The 22,848-nt window shown below is 33.2% G+C and overlaps 1 protein-coding gene across 2 annotated transcripts in view; it reads right to left on the bottom strand.

Moving 5' to 3' along the window:
* The window catches only part of LOC102800471 (uncharacterized), a 78,774-nt gene that overhangs the window by 9,172 nt on the left and 46,754 nt on the right, over nucleotides 1-22,848 (bottom strand). For both annotated transcript variants that reach the window (XM_085498401.1, XM_085498405.1), the window contains exons 18-23: nucleotides 22,614-22,771; nucleotides 22,133-22,232; nucleotides 16,660-16,836; nucleotides 8,303-8,422; nucleotides 6,926-7,016; nucleotides 200-324 (exon numbers count right to left, since the gene is read on the bottom strand). In XM_085498401.1, the coding sequence (XP_085354527.1) occupies nucleotides 200-324; nucleotides 6,926-7,016; nucleotides 8,303-8,422; nucleotides 16,660-16,836; nucleotides 22,133-22,232; nucleotides 22,614-22,771 (771 nt within the window). The remainder of the gene's footprint in view (nucleotides 1-199; nucleotides 325-6,925; nucleotides 7,017-8,302; nucleotides 8,423-16,659; nucleotides 16,837-22,132; nucleotides 22,233-22,613; nucleotides 22,772-22,848) is intronic.

The following is a 22,848-nucleotide window of genomic DNA, read 5'->3' on the forward strand; positions in this document are numbered from 1 at the left end:
GTATGATTATGGCCGAGAAGGTTTTGATATTGGTTTTGCTATTGCAATTTTTGTACCCTGGATTATTAAAATATGACTTATTATGACCATAAACACACAGTGACATTAAGCTAATCATGGTCATACACAAAAAATGCACCCTGTATTGTTTATTTTGCTGGTTTGTTTAGGAGTGCTCCCTCCCAGTCTTATTACTTACATCAAATGAACACACATCATCATCAATGCACTGTTGGTGCTGGTCTTCAGAGAGTTCAACTGTGATATTAAGATCCATTATTTTAAATTTATGTAAATCAACGCTAACAAAGGTAATATGAGGACCTACAGAGAATAAAACAAAATGTCTTTATTAATATCAAGTTTTGAAGATAAGCATACAGTCTTGGTAAAGTTACCTGTGTGCTGACTTGTTTTACAGTCTTGGTAAAGTTACCTGTGTGCTGACTTGTTTTACAGTCTTGGTAAAGTTACCTGTGTGCTGACTTGTTTTACAGTCTTGGTAAAGTTACCTGTGTGCTGACTTGTTTTACAGTCTTGGTAAAGTTACCTGTGTGCTGACTTGTTTTACAGTCTTGGTAAAGTTACCTGTGTGCTGACTTGTTTTACAGTCTTGGTAAAGTTACCTGTGTGCTGACTTGTTTTGATAACTTTCACCATACAATTTACTCAAAATGGGCATTTTTGTAGATTATGAATTCAGTTTTATAAAAGGTAAAAGGATGTATTGATTATCATTTTCTTGTTTTACCTGCCTACCGATATTCATAATGTGTAGTACTCCTACCACAATAAGATGAAATGTTTGAATAAAATAACAAATCTGTCATTACATGTACAACCATATAGAGTGCGAGTCCACAGTGTTTTTATATGTGCTCGTAAATCTAATTAGATGAGCACACTCTTACTTTGTAAATTGACTACAATTAACTACTATAACTATGTTAGATTTTTCATAGTTGATGGATACCTTGCTGATGTCATCCCATCCGGAATTATAGTGTTACCGGTAGTTTTAGGTTCCAAGAGAAGGTAACTGAACTAATTAAGTTATGATAACAACAAGAAATAGACATGCCAGAAAACCTACCAACAATGCCAATGTATGTTAAATACTGATACAGGATTCAATTTAATGTTGTTTGGGCATTCTCTATGGGAGTACATAAGGTAAGGTAAATTGTTGTAATTTTTCCTGAAACCAGGCAGAACCAAACTGTTCTTTTTTTGTGAATCCATGTCCATGTATTCAATTGAATTAATTTTTAATGGTTTTTTTTTGAAAATTTATCATTTGTTTATTTTAAAAGTACCACAAGAAACACATATTATGTTTTATTTGCCATTTTTCTTGAAATTTCTCTTATACTTATTAATAAACAATGAAACAAATATGTTTTATGGTTATGAATGATGTTTATGTGTCAAAATGTAAGTGATCTTCATGTTAGAGATCTTGGCACGTGCTGAGACTCGGGCAGAGTCAGCACTTGTTGATATGTGTATGTGAATGGTCGGGACCAAGTCGACACATGCCGGAAAAATCGATCTCGGCCTTGATAGATGCTCAGGACCAAAACTCAGCATGTGCCAAGATTTGCTGCCTAAAAACTTGTCAGTGAATTTAACAGAACATACACTGATGATGGAGGGAAGTGAAGCTATATATGGTCGGATGCTGTAGTAATGAATTAAATGACTGCAAAATGCTGTCAACAACACATATTTATGTGCTGCTGCAATGTTTTTTTTTGCAATGCTACATAGATGGAAAAAAATAATTGTTTTTCAAAACTTCTTTGCTGTTCATGTGCACGATGACTTGCAATAAATACCATAACAACAAGACATGAAATGTCACAGTCCCCGTTATTTAATTATAAAATACAGGTAGTACAAGGAACATCTGCAAACAGGTGAATAAATATGTACTCTTTGTGGGTACAACTCATCATAAAGTGATTTCCCATAATCTAGTTTTGTACTGACAACTAAAAACTTCCACTGACCCATGTTCAGAATCTCAGAGTACACAAGTGCAACAAAACCACACTGTATTTGTCATACATGTATACTTGCTCAAGAAACTGCATTCATAAATCTGAGTGAACCTTGATGTACATGACTTCTTTGTTAATCAGGTCTTAGTATATTACCAGGACCTGGGTTTGTTTCAACATCACCACTGGGCATCAGAATCATTCTCATGTTGTCAAATACAATTTGTTAACACAGTAAGGTTTATTATTTAAAATGTATTCATTGTACACAGAACAACATCTGTTAATTTAAACAATTGTAAAAGCTATGTTTTCAGAGCAAGTACATGTAATAATTAAGAAAGCCAGCAGTGATAAAGGTTGGTCTGCTCATAACCTTCAATGGAGAAGTAACAATAATTGTTTGAAGTCTTTTTAGTGCAGTGATATTATTGCATTTCAATCATTATTAATGGGTATAAAATACTGTAAATCATTTAATTTTCACTTCTAGACATATTCAGGATTTTATGAAATTTGTGTACAACATTTCAATAAAGTCCCTGACACTCCATGTTGTAGGAACCCAGAAAAAATTGCCTTGTGAAATTGAAGCAGTTCACAGCACCACTGTAAAAAAAAAAAAAAAAAGGTTTTAAATGAGTATTGTCCAAGATATACACATGTGGGTTCATAAGACATATGTACCAATCTGAGTGGTTCTAGAGATTAGTATCACAAGATTTTACTCTCCGTGATTCAATATCAGCCCTATGTATAACGCTGTGTTGATCAGGCGAACTAATTGACAATGGCCCTACAGGTATCGCTATGCAATCACAGTAGTTTTGTATTCTTCTTGCATTTCGACCATGGAAAAATATTTGTTTTTGAGAGTGGCCGAGTTATTAGAAGAAAAACAGAAACTATTTTTTTTAGTATGAATTCTAGTAACTGAAATGCAGGATTGAAAAAGAACAAGACAATACGCAAGATTGTTAAACCTTCAGCGAGCACTCCTGAAATTTAAGATCATTGGTACCATGTTTTTGGATACATTCAATAACCTGATACAAAAAACCACATTTTTTATTGCTCAATCACTTGACCCTGTATGGCACAAGATCGCAAGCTTCTATCATAAAATTGGGTTATTTATTTGATGCAACGAAACATGCATTCACAGCAGACGGAAATTCGTTTGAGATGTTCCTGGATTTTTGTATTCAGTTTTCCATTTCAACCACCATCATCACTTAGTAAGCTGAGATCGCGCATTGGAATACTGTAGTGCCACCAGAAGACAGATTGTTTGAGAATATTTTGCACCATTACACCATTTCAAATATTATATTAATTCACAGACAACAAAATAAAGATTTTCAATAACATATAAGTTTTCCCACAGTTGATGATTGTATGGCAATTACATGCCTTTGCCAGTTTTACTTTGAAAGAAGTTGGAAACAGATAACAGAAAGGGGGTACATGGCTACATCTTTTTTTTTTGAATTTTAATCAAGCATGATTTTTAATTTTTTTTTTTACAAATGACTATTTCAGAAACAAAAACAATAAATGTGTAGGTAGGCATTTTAACAATTGCACAATTAATATCAGATGAAAACGTCATTACCGATATAAATCATTCTGTTCAAACAATTAATCAAAGAAAGCTTAGAAAGAATTCCCATGTGCTGAGAGTATTGGAGACACATTAAATATAATTTGAAATTACTTAGCTGAAAACTAATTATGCAAATCAGAAAATTAACATGAACAGATTTGATTGTAAAACTAATGAGGTCTGCGCAATGTAACAAAAACTCTATGTACCAAGTTTAATTGAAATGTGATTAGAACCAAAAAATTATGAATTATTATGCTAATTGGGGAAATAATATGAACAGAGTTTGACCCCAAACTAATTAGGTTTGTACATTGTCCTAGAGCATCTTTGTACTAAGTTTCATTAAAATGGAAATTAGTACTTTAGATATCAGTGTGAAAGCTTAAAATTGGTTAATTATGCAAATTGGGTAATTAATATGTACAGATTTTAACCCACAATTATCCAGGTCTGTCTATTGTCCTACAGCATCCATGTATAAACATTCATTGATATGTGATGATTACCGTAAAAACCCGCAAATAAGCGCCACCCTCAATTAAGAGCCACTCAGTGAAAATTTGTTACATTTGACCCTCCATTAAGAGCCACCAAGAGTTGAGTGGTTTTGTCAATAAGAACCCAGAAATAAGTGCCAGCCACCCGGTTGTTTACAATCAGGCAGACACCGAGCTTATCGTGCCTCACTTCCACCTGCATTGTTTATTACCCCATAGAAGGAGTGAGACAAATAAAGATTATCCCCATAACTTGCTGCAGTTTAGCATGCAAATTAGGTAATTAACGAGCATGGATTTTAACCAAAACCTAATCAAAATCTAGCATTAGTTCAGAGCATCTATGTACCAAGTTTCATCAAAATCCAATGAGTGGTTCTTTAGATATCAGTGGAACAGTCATAGAACAGCTAAATAATAGCTAATTATCATGCAAATTAGGTAATTAACGAGCATGGATTTTTACCAAAACCTAATCAAATCTGCGCATTGGCCCAGAGCATCTATGCACCAAGTTTCATCAAAAACCGATGTATGGTTCTTGAGATAGCAGAGGAACAGTCGGACACACATACACACATACACACACACACACACACCCACACACACACACACACACACACACACACACACACACACACACACACACACACACACACACACATACAGACACACTAACTGCAAAGACTCCCATTTTGTGCTTCGCACATGGGAGTCAAAAATAAGATCACATTTAATTTAGTCAGTTTTCATAATGAAATACATAATAACATGTATTTATAAATTTGAATAAGGTTCAACGGCCTTTTCATTTAGTGCCAGTTTATACACCATAAAACCTCTGGTTTAGATGTCACACTCAGAGAAGAGTGAAAGGCCTTTGGTTCATAGGCACTGCGAAATGTTGGAATTGAATCCCCCCCAAAAAAATCACATAATGTAATATGCATTATTTTTTTATAATTTTGTTGATAACGAAAGTAAAGTATGTTCTAAAAGAAGTTTTGAATAAATACAAACACAAATACATTGCTTAGTGGTTAGTACCGGTAGCAAATGATCACGGTAGCACAATCTGGTCAATCTGTGTTTTGCAAGTGAATAACTTACTTGTTTTCGAAGTATTGCAATTGTTGATTATTATTCAGTAATGATTATAATAACGCACAAACAATTAATTCGTTGAATTTTTATGAATTTGAAGTAATATTCAACTTAGTTTCATCGTAAACGAATGATTTCGGTCGAATGTAAATGCTCGATAGATTCAATATCCGCCATGTTTCCATTTACACATGGGCTCATTTAAATGTTAATACGGTTCAGTGACCTCGTGGTGAACGCAACGCAGTACTGTAGAGATTCACCGATGTTGTAGCAAGATCTTTATGCTAATTCATGGTCTGTTGCAGATTACTCGACCGACCGTCCATACACGTGTTGTCACTATACATCCGCCATGTTGAATCGCAGGAGATCGGCAAAATCTTCATTTAATACCACTAACAGTTTAATGCTCACAACATAAAAAATACGAGTATAATCATAGGCAACCTACTATTATATAATGAATAAATTGATCGATACAGGGACACCCCCCCCCCCCCCCCCAGAGTTGTGGATATTTCGGAAAACGCAACACAAGCAAAAGACCGGATATCGATTTAGTTGAAAGCTATGTCCCCATGTACAATAATTTGACAGTTTACAAACTAGTTTCGTAGATTGGAGACAATTGTTTTATTTTTTGGCTTTTCACAAGAATATAAAGCTGGCAATCATCATAATATTGACGTAAGTACGTCACGGAATGTACACCAATCGTACCCCAATATACATTCAATTTTGCTGAAACTGGAGAACTTACCTTTGCAAACACGTTTCTTATGCCGCCTTCTTGAAGTTCTTGAAATCAAATAAAGTTACTAGTTCTTCTAGTAACTAGTGAATGAGACCACTGAGCCGAACAGAATACATGTATAAACAGTACTATAATAAATTGCACGCAATGGAGAAATCACGTGCCGTAATAACAGCAGCGTTACTCACAGATCTAATCTACTGTAAAATATTTTATTTCAGCTGGAATTATCATTCGCTGAAAAGACTTTTTCTGGGTGTTTTGTATTGAATTTATTTTCATTGATTTTTGACAAGTTGACTGTAAAATATAAGAAAAGGGTATATTCGCTGGATTTTATTTTAACTAAAACATTTCTTCAGCGAAAATAGCAAAAAAATGTTGCAAGCAAAAATAAAGTATTTTACAGTAATTAATTTATTTTGAGCATGCGCAGACGTTCTGTCAATGTTGCCGGGAGAGGTAATTTTTGATGAAAATCGTGGAAAAGACCCACTTGAGATTTTCAGATCTTGAAAAAAAATTACGTGCATACTCAGCAGAAACTTGTTAATCAACCTGCCAAGTTTCACTGATATCTGCTGTAGAATTTCTGAGAAAATGTTGGAGACGGAAAAATGGACATAACCTGAATTATAAAGTCCCCTTTTCAGGCTGCGCCTGAACGGGGACTAACAAATGACTATAATTTCAATATATCAATTTTTATAAGCATCATATGCATATTGTTTTCTGTTTTAGGTCAAATAATAGATCAAAGAATGAGGGCATGATTTTGGCACAAGCCAAGTCTATCCCAAGTGGGTCCCGACTAACATGATCACAATTGCTGTAATCCCTCTGCAAACACAAAGGATTACAAATTTTAGCACGTGCCGAGACTCCTTAACGTGAATGTAGCAATAGTCATAAATGAATGACAAAAACATTAATATTTGTCTGCAGGGATAAATACCTTTAATATCATATGATGGGAATAACAGCATAAATACAAGTTCTCCACCAGATGGCGTCTGCTTACAGGAAATTAGTCGACTTACTTTATTCTGAAATCACAATAAAACAAGATTTATTAAATTAAGTGACAAATCATTCATGGTAAAATCATTTATTTTATAAGTATATTAATAACCAGCACATAATTTGATAATCAAGTTTTTGTTGTGTATGAATTATTTTTGATTACTTGAATATGAAGTATTTATCTGACAATTGAATGTTGATTTTATAGATTTTACAATTGGTTTACAATGGCAGCTGCTTATACAATTCTGACAGATTACATATAATAATAATTATCACCTTAAAAATAATAAAAATAATTTCAGATTAAACAAGTAATTGTTAAAGACAATTCCTGTTGCAATTATAAGAACTTTTCTTCATGCCTAAGATAAAGTAATATGTCCAAAAAGCAAGATGAACATGTTTTGCTACATGCATAATATATGGAATCAAATTGCATAATGCAAATCACTGGTTGTGTGACCAGGTACTGTGGAATACTTTATTTTCGCTTGGAATTAATTTTCGCTATTTTCACTGAAGGAATGATTCAGTGAAAATAAAATCCAGGGAATATACCTTGTTTTACTATACTTTACATTCAACTCGACAAAAATCAGTGCAAAATAAATTCCATACAAAATGCCCAAAAAGTCTAATCAATCTATTCAGCGAAAATTATTTCCAGCTAAAATAAAATAATTCACAGTAAACTGTTTCTGAAGAATATGTACTGTATTAGTCAGTAATAGAGACTGAATAATAGACCAATCTAGTATCAACAATAAACAGATTTATTAAATGACTTCTAAATTTGCAATCTAATATATGGTAACAAACTTATTTCTATTTGATATTTATCATATTTATGCAATTTTTGTATTTAAACTCATGTCCCCAGTATCGTGAGAATGTGCCAGCTTATTTGTCATGACGTTACCCAATGACACTCTATCTAATCTTTTTGTGGCGGGAAATTAAGACATTTAAAAATTTAATGAGAATGAAGCACAAATCAAACAATATACAACATTGAGTTGAGAAACTTGGAGTGTCAGTTAAAGTTTCCTCACACCCAAGCATAGTCATAAACATGTATGATGTATGCACCAAATATGAATAAAAATGGTCCACAAGTCTTGGAGATATAGTAGCATGGCCAAAAAGAAATACATTCGTCAGCCAGCCATCTTTGATCAGAATTTATAACAAATTGTCAGGGACATATATCCTAACATGTATAATATATGTAAAAAACACCGTAAATTTAAGTTTATTTGAATACAATATGCATTAAATTAAAGAAGGTGAAAACAATTAGACTTACTAGCACTGGTCTATAATGTCTGGCCAAGAAGGTTATCAGCTTTCCAGTGTTCATGTTTCTTTGTACAATATAAAATAAAGACCCAGACTCTTCTACAGTTTTTGGTGAATACAAATAAGTCTGTGGAAATATTAAATAAAATAAACAGCATTTTACGAACATGTCCAAATCCCCAAAACAAGAAATGTCATTTCATATATCACTGAAAAATATTAACATTTCTTTGCAAACTTAATATTATCTTCATGCAGAATCGCATGTGCGAGCAACTGACAGTGTAGGAGTGTCAAGGGCTCTCGAAAAGTGTGCCAAATTATACAGTTTTATGCAACAGAGACGCACAACAAGAGGTACTCAAACCCATTAATGAACTGGGTACCTGTAAACCTTAAACAAATTCCAATAGAACAATGATGAGACAAACTAGAAGTGGTGGAAAAAATCGTGGCGGTAAATCTACACCGACAAAAGGATCCATTGCTAATTTTATGCAAATTAATGCATTGACAGAAAACCAAGAATGCGATATACCTGATGAAGACACGCAATCTGGCAATGTTGACCAATCTGATCATGCACAGGAAGCTGACACGTACAATGTATTCAATCAATGAACACGGCGAGGACGGCGTCTTAGAAATACATGATTTCCAACACTTCGTAAAAAACGCTCTAATGCGTTTAGAGAAAAGCATAGACAAGATTTGTAAGGAACATTCAGTTATCCTAGAAACAATCCGACAGCTAGAGAACGCAAACCATGACATGCATGAACAAGTGAGTCAATTGCATCATAACTGTTTACAATTACGTGATACAAACAGAAGACTAGATGAAGAAAACCTCAAAATGAAGAGATATTCGAGAAGTTTTAAGACTGCCTACGCGTGGCAAAGCAGATTTTACAGAGCAAGTTCGAAATGGAAAATGCAGAGATCGAGAACGCACACCGTACTGGTCTTAAAAATAGTGGGAAACCGCGGCATATCCTAGCCAAATTTTTATATCGCCATATCATTATTGTGAACTCAAAGAAGGCATTACAAGGTACGGGAATGTTCGTGACTGAAGATCTCTGCCCCGCAGATTATAGAAGTAAACGCGTCGTACGTGAAATAATGAATAAAGCCTATAGCGAAGGACGAAAACCAAGATTTCGGGATGGAAAACTATATATAAATGGGAAACAATACACCAACCAACCATGTGCCAACTGAATCTAGAAGATAGCGGTGAATCAAAGATGGAAATTGGTCTGAGTGGTCATATTTCTACATGTGTATCCTTAACTGTATGAATTAATATACATCATGAGTATTAACGAGTTATTTATTTATTTATTTATTTATATATATATATATATATATATATATATATTGTTTCATTAAACTTTATTCTACAATATTTAACTATTAAGCATGTATCTGAACGCCTAATTTGCATAGTGCTTGTCTAAATGACAATAATGTTTCATGGTAATGGGAATTTAAGGCAATTATGAAAAAATGGCACCAAAACAACCCAGTATTGAAATAAAACTAACTGGTTAAAGTAAGATTCCCAGATGCATGCTTTTAGGGGGCCCTTAAGCCCATTCAACACTGTATTTTGTCTGCAATCGTTTACGGTTGTTTTGCTAAATCTTTTTTGTTTTTTGCTATTGATCTTTTTGTTTTTTCTGTGTGTGTATTATGTCAAAGGTCAAAATAGTGTCTTTAAATGTTAGAGGTATTAGGGAAAAGTATAAACGGAAAGAAATATTTCAATTTTTACGTAAACAAAAAGCACATATTGTTTTACTACAGGAAACTTATTCAAGTCAATGTGTCGAAAAAGTTTGGAATTCTGATTGGGGAGGCGAGTTGCTTTTATGTCATGGTTCAAACCACAGGGCTGGCACCGCCGTTCTTATAAACAAATCTAGTGATCTGAATATTGGCAGAAATGTCAAAGATTTACAAGGTAGATACATCCTTTTAGAGTTGTCCAAGGGGATTACACGTTCGTTATTGCAAATATTTATGCTCCCAATGCAACTACAGACCAGAAAAAGTTTTTTACTAAGCTTAGTCACGAAATTAAAGTTAACTTTCCTCACTCTAACTGCATTATTGCAGGAGATTTTAATGTCCCCCTCGACCCAATTATAGATAAATACAGTAGCGGAATCGATAATAAAGGGCCTGCTAGAAGAACAATTTACAGCTTGATGAATGATTTGAAATTACTTGATTTGTATAGAAAATTCAACCCATCAAATTATCGGTTTACTTGGAAGCGTGGAAATTCTGGTTCACGATTAGATTACTTTTTAGCCCCTGAACGGTTACAAAACTCGGTCAAAAGTTGTAATATTATGCCAAGCATTCGTACTGACCATAGCATAGCATAGCATAGCATAGTTTAATAATAGCCTTTTAAACGATGAAATTTATGTCGCGCAAATTGATGCTCTGATCATTGAAGTACAGAGAGAGTGTAACTTTTTGTGTTACAATGCTCAACAAACATTCGAATATTTAAAATTCAAAATCAGAGAGAAAACCATTATTTATAGTAAAAACAAGCAAAGGAATCTGCGTAACATAGAGAACAACTTAAATAGAAAATTACAACAACTGGAAGAGCGTATTGATGAAACCCTTGATCAAAGCATTTTGCTGCAATATGAGCAAGTGAAAAATGAACTAGAAAAGTTGATTGCGCAACAAATACAGGGGTCTATTATTCGGTCAAGGGTAAATTGGTATCAATGTGGAGAAAAGAGCAATAAATTTTTCCTAAACCTAGAAAAAAATAATTATAAAAAGAAGTCAATTGACAAACTTAAGGATGGGGACACTTATATTACAGACTCCAAAGAAATATTGAACACCTTGCAAGATTTTTACGAGAATTTATATTCCAAACGAAAGTTGGAAATTAATGAGAATAGTTATAGCTTCCTTGAAACTGCTCATATTTCAAGCCTCAATCATGAGCAATCAAATATCTGCGAAGAAGAAATTACTAAAGACGAGTTATTTGAAGCTCTTAAGAGTAGTCCTAAGAATAAAACCCCTGGCTGTGATAGAATTCCGCCCAAATTCTATTTGCGATTTTGGAAAAATATCAGTGATTGTCTTCTGGCGTGCATAAATTATGCATACAACAATGTCTCTCTCTCCGCAAGCCCGAAAAAGACCCACTTCATATACATAACTGGAGACCAATCTCACTACTAAATACAGATTATAAGCTTGCAAGCCACTGTATAGCAGCAAGACTAAAGAAAGTATTACCTATTATTATCCATGAAGATCAGTCCACCTTTATAAAAGGCAGACGTATTACAGATAATATTCGTCTAATTTGTGACATTATTGAATGGTGCAAAGAAACTGGTAATCAAGGTGCACTATTATTTTTAGACTATACTAAAGCATTGGATTCATTAGAATGGTCATTTATGTATAAAGCCTTAGACGCATTTAATTTCGGGCCTTCATTAATAAAATGGTACAAACATTCTATACAAACATTCAAAGTTGCGTTTTGAACAAATGTGTCAGCACTGGGTGGTTTGAGGTACACAGAGGGGTCAGACAAGGATGTCCTTTGTCCACTGCTCTATTTGTTGTTTCGATAGAACTACTTTTAATTCATATTAGAAATAATGAACGTATTAGGGGGTATTACATTACCCTCTGGATACCAGCGAAAAATATCTGCTTATGCAGACGATACGACATTCATACTTAAAGACAGCTCATCCATTCAGATTTCCCTAAACATCTTATCTGATTTTAGTAATCAGTCCGGTTTGACTTTAAATTTAGAGAAGACAGAACTAATTCTAGTAGGCGATCAGAATGGGGGATGGGTGCTTCCACAGGGCCTATCGCCGTCTTTGGGTCCCGTTAGGGCACTTGGGGTGTATGTAGGTCACGATAAATACGAAAATGAAAAACTTAATTTTTGGACAAAAATTAAAAAAATGAAAGATAAACTTCAGATATGGAAATCAAGAGATTTAACCCTTCAAGGCAAAGCATTACTGGGCAAATGCTTCGGAGCCTCACAGTTAATTTACATTATGAATAGTATACCCGTACCAGTTAATGGTATTAAGGAAGCAGGCGCATATCTATTTAATTTTCTGTGGAAAGGAAAAAAACATCATATTAAGAACAATACCATGCTTGGCCACTTTTCTCAAGGTGGCGTTAATTGTTTAGATCTTGAACTAATGAATAAAGCATTAAAATTAACGTGGATAAACAGAATATTAGAATCACAGTCATCCTGGTCTAATTTTCCAAACCATTATTTTAATAAATTGGGAGGGCTGGCCTTGCTTATGAATTGTAATTATTCGATTGACTCGCTCTCAGTCAAGATACCTATTTTTTATCGTGAAATTTTTAGTCACTGGGCAGAGTTCCAAAAATCACAAAAGATTGCCGAACCTAAGCTAGGGATGCATATAATATGGAACAATAAGTACGTACTTATTGATGGAAAATCGATATTTTACCGCAATTGGTTTGACCACGGGGTGAAGTATGTAAGTGATTTGACTGATGAGAATGGGGAGGTTTTGTCATTCAATCAGTTCCAGACTAAATTTAATATAAAGTCAGATTTTATTAAATATTATGGTTTAACGTCCGCAATCCCCACAGAATGGAAATCTGCATTAAAACGGCGTACGTCGCCAAAGGAGACAAGACCTATTTGCGAAAACTATAAGCGATATAGCAAATTCAAATGTAATGACGATTACAATATTTTAAGAAATTCAAAATTTGAGAAGGCCACTGCATTAAGCACCTTTGCTAGTAAACAATATACAGATGGTGTTGACTGGCAGGAAGCCTGGAAACAAATTAAACAGATAACAATCAACGAAAAAATGCACGGATTTCAGTATAAAATTTTGCATCGAATTCTTGCGACAAATGTTTTTCTATACAAAAATAAGAAAATTGACGATGACAAATGCAATCAAAGAAAGCTTAGAAAGAACTCCCGTGTGCTGAGAGTATTGAAGACACATTAAAAATTAATTCAAAATTACTTGTACTTGAGATATGGAATAGCTGAAAACTAATTATGTAAATCAGGTAACTGATATGAACAGATTTAAGTGTAAAACTAATAAAGTCTGCACAATGTACCAAGTTTCATTGAAATGTGATTAGAACCCAAAAAATATTAATTATTATGCTAATTAGAGAATTAATATGTACAGATTTTAACCCAAAATTAATCAGACTGTCCTAGAGCATTTATGTAAGTTTTATTCAAATGTGATGATCAATACTTGAGATATCAGTATTAATTAATTATGTTAATTAAGTGATTAAGAAGCATACATATTTACCAAAAACTAATATGGTGTATAGTCCTAGGTTCATTGAAATGTGATGGGTACTCTTTAAATTCAATGAGTGGTTTGTAGACATCAGTGCAATAGCCATAGAACAGGAAAAAATTAACTAATTATGCAGATTAGGTAATTAATAGGCACAATTATTTATCCCAAAATTAATCAGGTTTCTGCATAGTCCTAGAAAATGTCGCAAGTCTCATTGAAATGTGATGATAAGTACTTGAGATATCAGGTGAAAAGCTGAAAATTAACTAATTATGCTAATAAGGTGATTAATATGCACAAATATTTACCCAAAAACTAATTAGGTCTCTGCACAGTCCTCAAGTAACTATGTACCAAGTTTCATTGAAATGTGATCATTACTACGCGAAATATCAAAAGCTGAAAATTAATTAATTATGCAAATTAGGTAATTAATATGTACTGATATTACCCTAAACACTACCAGATCTGTGCAGTGTCATATGACATCTATGTACCAAGTTTTATTGAAATGTTATGATTAGTACTTGAGATATCAGTGGAAAAGCCGAAAATTGATTAATCATTATGTAAATTAGGTAATTAATAATATTAACAGATTTTTACCCAAAACTAATCAAATCTGCGCATTAGTTCAGAGCATCCATGTGCCAAGTTTCATTGAAATCCAATGAGTGGTTCTTCAAATATCAGTGGAACAGTCAAGGAACAGCTTGAAATCAGTTAATTATCATTCAAATTAGATAATTAATATTCATAGATTTTTACCCAAAACTAATCAAATCTGCGCACTAGTTCAGAGCATCCATGTGCCAAGTTTCATCAAAATCCAATGAGTGGTTCTTCAGATATCAGTGGAACAGTCTTGGAACAGCTAAAAATCAGCTAATTATCATGCAAATTAGGTAATTAATATTCATAGATTTTTACCAAAACCTAATCAACTCTGCGCATTATCCCAGAGCATTTATGTACCAAGTTTCACCAAAATTTGATTAGTGGTTCTTGAGATAACTGTGGAACAAAAAAGTGACATACATACATACATACATACATACAGACATACAGACATACAGGGTCAAAAACTGTGACCTAAAAGAAGATTTAGAACACTTGCTGTGGGAATGTGAAGAAAGCCAGAAATTCTGGCAAAAATTTAAAATATTTTGGATAAATATATGTGCCGAAAATATCAATATTTGTCAAAAAGAGGTAATTTTTAATTCTGGTGGTAAAAGTAATTTTCATGCCCTGTGGAAGCACTTAATTTTACTTGGGAAATACGAATTATATATTGCGAGGTTCAATAATTCTAAACCAAACTTAAACTTATTCATTGAAAGAGTAAAACAAACCTTTAACCTAGAAAAAGCGATCGCAGAACAATATAACAAACACGAAATATTTGTTAACAAATGGGAAAATATAATGAAATACCTAGAAAAATAAAAATACTGTAAAAATACATATAACATGAGCGACTTTGACCTTGTTTTTTTTGTGTTTTTGTATTTGTATTATGATCAACTCTTTTTGTTCATTTTTTTTGTATTTGTATTTAAAAAAAAGTATCTGTATTCTGTTAGTTAACTATTATGCCAATAATTAAAATCTGTGCATTGTATTTATTACATCACACTTCAATATATATACGATTAATTAAAATCTGTGCATTGTATTTATTACATCACACTTCAATATACGATTAAAAAAAAAAAATATTATCTTGATAATATTTAATACTCTGTATTAATGTAAGCACCAACAATTAACCACACTGTTACAGTCAACAAATTGTTTTCAAATCGATAAACTGCAAATTCCTTCTTTTTGAGGATTTTAAATCTGTTTTTTTAGACAAACAGTTTTATTTGTTAATATCTTGTTTCATCTTCAGCCATTTTAATGATCATAAGATCATGAATAGGTAGGGCTGACACCAAACAGGTGTTGCTATTGACAACCATACATGGTGTCACAAACTCAAACAAATACTTCACTTTTACTTTGTTGCCCATAACAACCAACATTTCACCTTTATATAGCATGTCAATAGCAGTCATGTTTTGTTCACTATCACCAATAATATTAGTTTGATATAATACATAATATGTCTCACATACATACTATATTATGTGCTTACACAAGGACACCACAAAGTATAAATAAATTGAGTACAGTGAAAGTATGAACCAATGCATAGCTGAGGTCAAAGCACCATATATGCCATATCTATGTAATAACATTATCAGCTAGTATACATCTTTCTGATCCAACCATTTAATGGTGTTTGAAACTCAAAACTTAGCAAGATAGTCAAAATCACTGAAACTGTCTTGATATCATGAAACATTGTTTCAAACATGTCTATTATCTTGGAAATACCATGTCCCATATTAAGAATTTGCATTATTTTTGTAATATGCTAGGATGCAGATACCCCATGAAGTAACACAAAATTACAACACGCAATAACTTACAAAGATATAGGGATATGTGTTTATAGTAATTAGTATGTACATTTATTAATTTTACAAAATACAATCTTAACCAATTAAGATTAATTAATAGAGGTAAAACTGTTATTGTAATATACAGTCAGAAATAGTTAATTTTCTATATTCAATCCCAGGTATATTCATTACACATTTAGGCTGGTGATTGGACATTAACTTGAGAAGAAAACATCATGCCAAAAAGTATAAGAATACAACTTATTTTAATTCACAAACTAATAAATGGAATAAAGTAATTAATAGGTTGTGATGTAGAGTGAGTTAAAACAAACAAAGTATTTTACACTTGTTGTAAACATTGCTATTTTTGAAACAAATTTAAAACAATATTAGACAAAAATAGCCCGAAGGAGAAGGGTCCATAGGCAGGCAAACATACCACAGACACTCATGGGAGAAAGAGCCCCAGACCAATCATACATACCCAGACCAATCATACATACCCAGACCAATCATACATACCCAGTCCCAGGCATACATACCATGTTCTGTGTTTGTGGATCATAATCTTGGTGCCATGGCGACTGTGAATCTAGTCTTTGTCTTTGTATCATCTGTTCCGCTTGTGCTCTCTCTGCTTCAACTGCCGGATCTTCTGTAGTTTTTTTGGATTTCTTGCTTTTCCCTGTCTGACTAGGTGGTGGCTCTTGGAAATAAATCTGTATGATAGATTACACTGTATGCATGAGAACTCTAATCCAGTGCTACGTCCACAAAGTTATGATGAGTGTGTAAATGCATGCACAGTATTAAGCAACAGCTACTAGAAATGTGACCATCAATAAAAATGTTGTTCCTGTGCTTTCAACCTAAAATAGCAAGGCAAGAAAATTACGTGGTAATTTTTTATCATAGCACTCAAGTGATAAATTGTTCAAAAATCACCATTTTCATGCATATTGGACCAGTGTTTTGTGTGAAAAGTTAAAGAAATCTGATCATCTATTTCAGTTGTAGTCAACTATTTAAGCTAACAATTGTACTGGTAATCTGTAAAACAAGTGAATTCATATATTCAATAAATCACTCATTGTCACAGCATAATTCCCAACAATACTCATTGGCATCTCCATGGCTACCCACTATCTTGTGTACAATGATATGTATTTGAATAAATATGTATAATATTAACTTTATTAAACCAGTATTCTATATAAGGAAACAAATATCACTTTTTAACACAATTTACCATGAATTCAGAGAGTCGGTCACAGAAGGCAAGTTTCATTTTATTTTTTTTATAGTACAAAGCATATAAAATTGATGTTAATTTTCAATATTTTATTATACAATAATATCATTTTTGATATCATATCACTTTCGTCTGCTGAGCAGACAGCGAAATAAAAGTTAGGATCTACAAATATTCTCAAAATGTCCTCTATCAAACAGTTACAGGAAGTTGTAATATTTAATTTTAATATTGGATTGACTATAAGTTTTAGAATGTGAAAAATAGTAAAGCATTTAATAAGCACTGCTAGGATGATTTCATGGTACACTCAAATACAACATTTCAGTGACATTCCATGTCATAGAAATATGAAGAAATTTTCCTCACTGCAAAATTTCAAAATTGATCTCACACAAAATTAAGCGATTTACTGTATTGTGATAGTAATTCTGAAGACAAAATTAAGCGATTTACTGTATTGTGATAGTAATTCTGAAGACAAAATTAAGCGACTTACTGTATTGTCCACCAAAAACAACATGTACATCATTAATTATAATTATTTTAGAGGTCAGTGAAACCAAAGTTTAACATATTGACTGCAACACAAATTAATGCTAAGGCTGCATATGAACTATTTTCAGACTCACATGGTCATCTGCCTGTAAAATTATTAATTCCTAATATTCAAAATGCTGCACTTATGGCCAGTTTACTTAATGATATCTTTTTTTTCTCTATTTCCTGCATATAACTACAGAAAATGAATAGCTGTTTGAAACAATTGCAGCATTTTTAGATGATTTATTCAACCATATAACCATGGTAACCAGGGGAAAGGTTGTAAAAGATTACAAGTACAGTAACAGTTCACTCTTTGAGAACCTGAATGGAAGTGATGAATACAGTAACCCTGAGCGATTAACCCCAACACAAACATCATGTATTGCCATGGGAATACCGGGTGTGTTGTTGGCTCTTCTGTCGGGAACAGCCCTCTCAATTGCTTCTTTGTTTATCCATTTGGCTGATCAAGGTGGTGTGCCAGAAACAGAAATCTTATTTCTTGAAAACATTGCACTACTAATAGAAAGTATACCAGGCATTGTCTGTTTCAAATACAGCATATTTGCAAAAGATGTCAAAGACACATTTCTAATGATAACTGCTGGTATTGGTCGTGCTGTGGCAGACTGTGTATGGTTTGTATCACTGTCATACATGCCCCTGGGAAGCAGTACCGCCATAAACCTTGGACTTGCACCAATTTTTGCAGGAATTTTAGCAGCCATTGTGCTCAAGGAAAGGTGGGGTGCATTTGAAGTGATTGTTGCACATGTCAACATTGCAGCATTTTTACTTTTAAAACGACCAAAGGTGTTATTTGGAGACATGTCTTCAGAGAGTGAAATGGATTACCCACAATCCTATGGATTTTTATTTCTTGGGGCAGTGATGTCATGTTTTGCTTCAGCAATCCAATCAGCCGTTACAGTTACCATACGTTATCTTGATGATCGTGTTAATATATTTGCTGTAGTGTTCTACCAGGCATTCTTTGCAATGATCGTCTCCCCCATTGTGATGTCAATGATGGACGTACCTATATGGGATTTAGACGTACTAACTGCAGGATCACTGGCTGGCTCTGTTATCGCTTGGACAATGGCAATGTGGACATTCTACTATGCTTTGCAAATAGAGAAAGCTGCAACTGTAGCTTTCCTCCGAAATATCACAGTTTTGATAACATTAATATTACAATGCATATCATGGAAGATGAAGCCAACAGTTTTAGACTATTTAGGAGGATCACATGTATTAACAGGGACTGTAGTTGTAGCAACATCAGCATGTTATAGACGTAGTCAGAATTACATTTAGAATTGTGGTCATTCAATTAACCAGTACATTCAATGGGTATACATTCATAAATTGTATTTTTGTTTAAACACTATGTGAGTAACATAGCTGCAGGCCACAGTATGTGCAATATGTAACTTTGATTAACTGATACATTTATTTATTTATTTATTTATCGATGAATTAATTTATTTCTTATTATGCATCCACAGAAATTGTATTCAGATGAACACAGCTGCACTTCTCACTGATTTCTTATCTTCAAAGTCTAACTGGACTATCAGGAGGCATAATGGTATAAATGGCTATGGACTTGTCATTTGTCAGGCCACTTTACTCCCCACCCAGGAAAGGCACCTGGGTATGTAGGGTAGTAATTGTTATATGTGTGTGCATGTGATATGACTTGAATGTCAGAGGCTGTAGGCTATCCTGATAGTTGTTAAGATGGTATACAGATTGATGCATATTGACCAGTGACCAAGAGTAAATATAAAGGGCAATGAGCAGTATTATTATAATTCGCCAAAAAGTATAGGATATATATTAGGGGCCTGTTTTTTTCTGTAATTATCTTTCGTCAAGTTGATTGAGAAAACCGCTGAATGGAATAGCCTGAAAGTCTCCACACTTATAGTCCATATTGTGAACTGGTGCATAAGACTTTTAGAATTTTGATTGGTCAATTAGTTCGGCAGCCATATTGGACTGAATTTAAACCAGAAGTGGCTATTTGACCACTTTCTGAGGGTCTAGGTGATTTGATTTTGTTATGGCATATAGTAATAATTTTTAATAATTTTTTATTAACACTTACACATTCCCCAGAAGGATTGGCAATGGTTGCAAAAGTTTAAGAAGGAATAAAAAGTTACAAAAAAGTAAATAGATAAAATAAAACAAACTAAGCTAATACATTGGAGAGAATAACAAGTATAAAACTATGATACAACTCATGTGTTCTATGTGATGTGTAGATATCAGCAATAAAAGTATAAAACTATGATACAACTCATGTGTTCTATGTGATGTGCAGATATCAGCAATAAAAGTATAAAACTATGATACAACTCATGTGTTCTATGTGATGTGTAGATATCAGCAATAAAAGTCTAACGTAGATGTCAATTTTTTCTGCCATGTTTTTTCTCCATAAAACGACAAAAAACACTTGAAAATCTTCTTCTTCAGAACCACCAAGCAAAATGCTCCCATATATAGTATTTAGCTTCTATATATGAAGCACATTTAAGTTTAAAAAATGGTTATGATTGGTCACATGGTTTGGCCGCCATTTTGGAACAGGTAGTAGTTTTTTTACTTAAGCCACAATTACCGTATGTGATTATCTTCGAATTTGCGACATTATAGCTCTATAGTTTACTCTTTCAGATATTGAAAAAATAATTCGAATTAGTCATGTGGTTTGGCCACTATCTTGGATTTTAGGTAAAAATGACCAATTGTTCAAGCATTTGTTTCTCAGAGATATCAACTAGATATGTTGTATATAAAATGTTTGACTATAGCTTCATATAAGAAAAAAAAAAAATTGAGTCACATGGTTTGGCCACCATCTTGGATTTTGTTAAAAACAGAAATTGTGCAATTACATGTGTAATATTGGTCCGATCGGGCTCAAATTTTGTTTGTGCAAATAGCACATGGCTAGGTCATGTGGCTGTATGCCCATGGGGTTGGGGCTTCCAACCAAATTAATATGCATAACTGCTATATCTCAAGCACTGCTGTAGTTAGGAAGATGAAACCTGCGTTATTATGATGATGTTAAACAAGAGATTTGACTAAAGTAACAGATGACCATATATGGTCATATGAACTCATTAATATGCATAGCAGTCATATCTGAAACACTGTTGCAGAATGGGACATGCAACCAGGGCCATAATAAAGGCATCAAACAAAACATGTACATGATATAAGAAATCATTATTAATATGTATAATCACATGGCTCATTATATATTCTGAAATCAATATCTCGATAACCAAACCAATACATGGAAGCAACTGCATTTTGATCTCATGGTACTGATCATTTCAACTACCCCAATGGCAATCAGGCGACCTTATTAATTATGGTCTAGATGTGTAACAGCTTAAGCCCTGCTGACACCGCTTGCGGCTTTAATTTATATTTTATATTTATGTATTTCCTTGATGACCAAAATCACATGTTAATGAGCTGGATTAAATAAAGATGTTATCATTTACCATACTCAGAGTCAAAAAGATACAAAAAGAATTAAATTCTGTTGATTATAATGTTAATTAAAATGAGTGTTTACTTTAATTTCAGTGTAACATAATTAGTAGTAAATAAATTGAAATGCTTGTCTCATTAGATTTAATTACTAAAGGGTTTAAACAACACCTTAAATCACAATCAGCTAGTGTACATATTTACTGTATACTATTTGAAACTAAACAACACCTTAAATCACAGTCAGCTAGTGTACATATTTACTGTATACTATTTGAAACTAAACAAGCCAGTAGGCTGATTGGCGATCTGCTCCACTGAATAAAAAAAAATCATTTTTTGGGTATTGCCAGGATAATGATAGGACAGACTCACAAAATAGTACCGTAACTTCAAGCACATACAGAATGAGATATGTCCAAAATTTGTTTGAGGATACATTTTGAGCGAAAATACAACCAAAAAATTCAAGTTTTCGGCCAGTGTCATGGCAAAAATAGGACAAAACCTTTTTTTTTTTCAAATATGTACAGGTGTACAGGTGACCTGTCGGTTTGACAAATTTTGGCCTGGCCCCCTTTTGGATAGCCAATCAGCTTGTTTTATTATCACTTGTACGCCAGCTGACTGTGTCTTAAATATAATACTATTTTGCAACCTGTCACCTCGTAAAAGTACAAAAAATCTTGACTCACCTTGGGAGCCACGTTAGAAGTTGGAATGTACGTTTTTTCAGATAAATCTAATCTGTATTTCTTGTTAGGTTCAAACCAACCAAAATGACTCAGATTACGCCTACATAAAAAATAGCAAAATATTACACATAAATACACTACAGTCTTAAATCACAGTCGTCTTAAAAACAAGACAATAATACAAATATAAAATCTCTCATGAATCCCAAATGAAATAGCACAAATTATAGAAACGTATGATTTGTATAATCTAAAAACAAGAAATATTCTCCAATGTAAGTGTACACAGATTACACAAAAACAATGATCCAAGAATTTAAATTTTTTTCTCTACCACTACAACAACTACCGGTACTCATTTTTCATAAAATTCTGCCAGAAAAAAAAAGTTTTCTAGCAGTCTCAGCAAAAACCTGAAAATGAAAAAAAAATTGGCAATAAAATTCTAGCTAGAAAATACTGATACTGAATTAGTTCTTACTTGTGATATCTCCAGGTAAAGATGTAACCCTTATTATCAACTGTGATCATCTGACCATTGTTATTAATGAACCCTATGTAAATTAGTTGACCTTTGTGACCTCTGAACAACTCAGCTGAGATATCTTGACCAATCAGATTTGGTGTCTCACTTGGAATCTGAAATAGAATTATTAAGCATTGATGAATGTATAGCAATCAATCATAGTCAGGTTCTAATATTAGACACAAAATTA

Source organism: Saccoglossus kowalevskii, chromosome 1, assembly GCF_978046115.1.
Source record: "Saccoglossus kowalevskii chromosome 1, keSacKowa6.1, whole genome shotgun sequence".
Lineage (NCBI taxonomy): Eukaryota > Metazoa > Hemichordata > Enteropneusta > Harrimaniidae > Saccoglossus > Saccoglossus kowalevskii.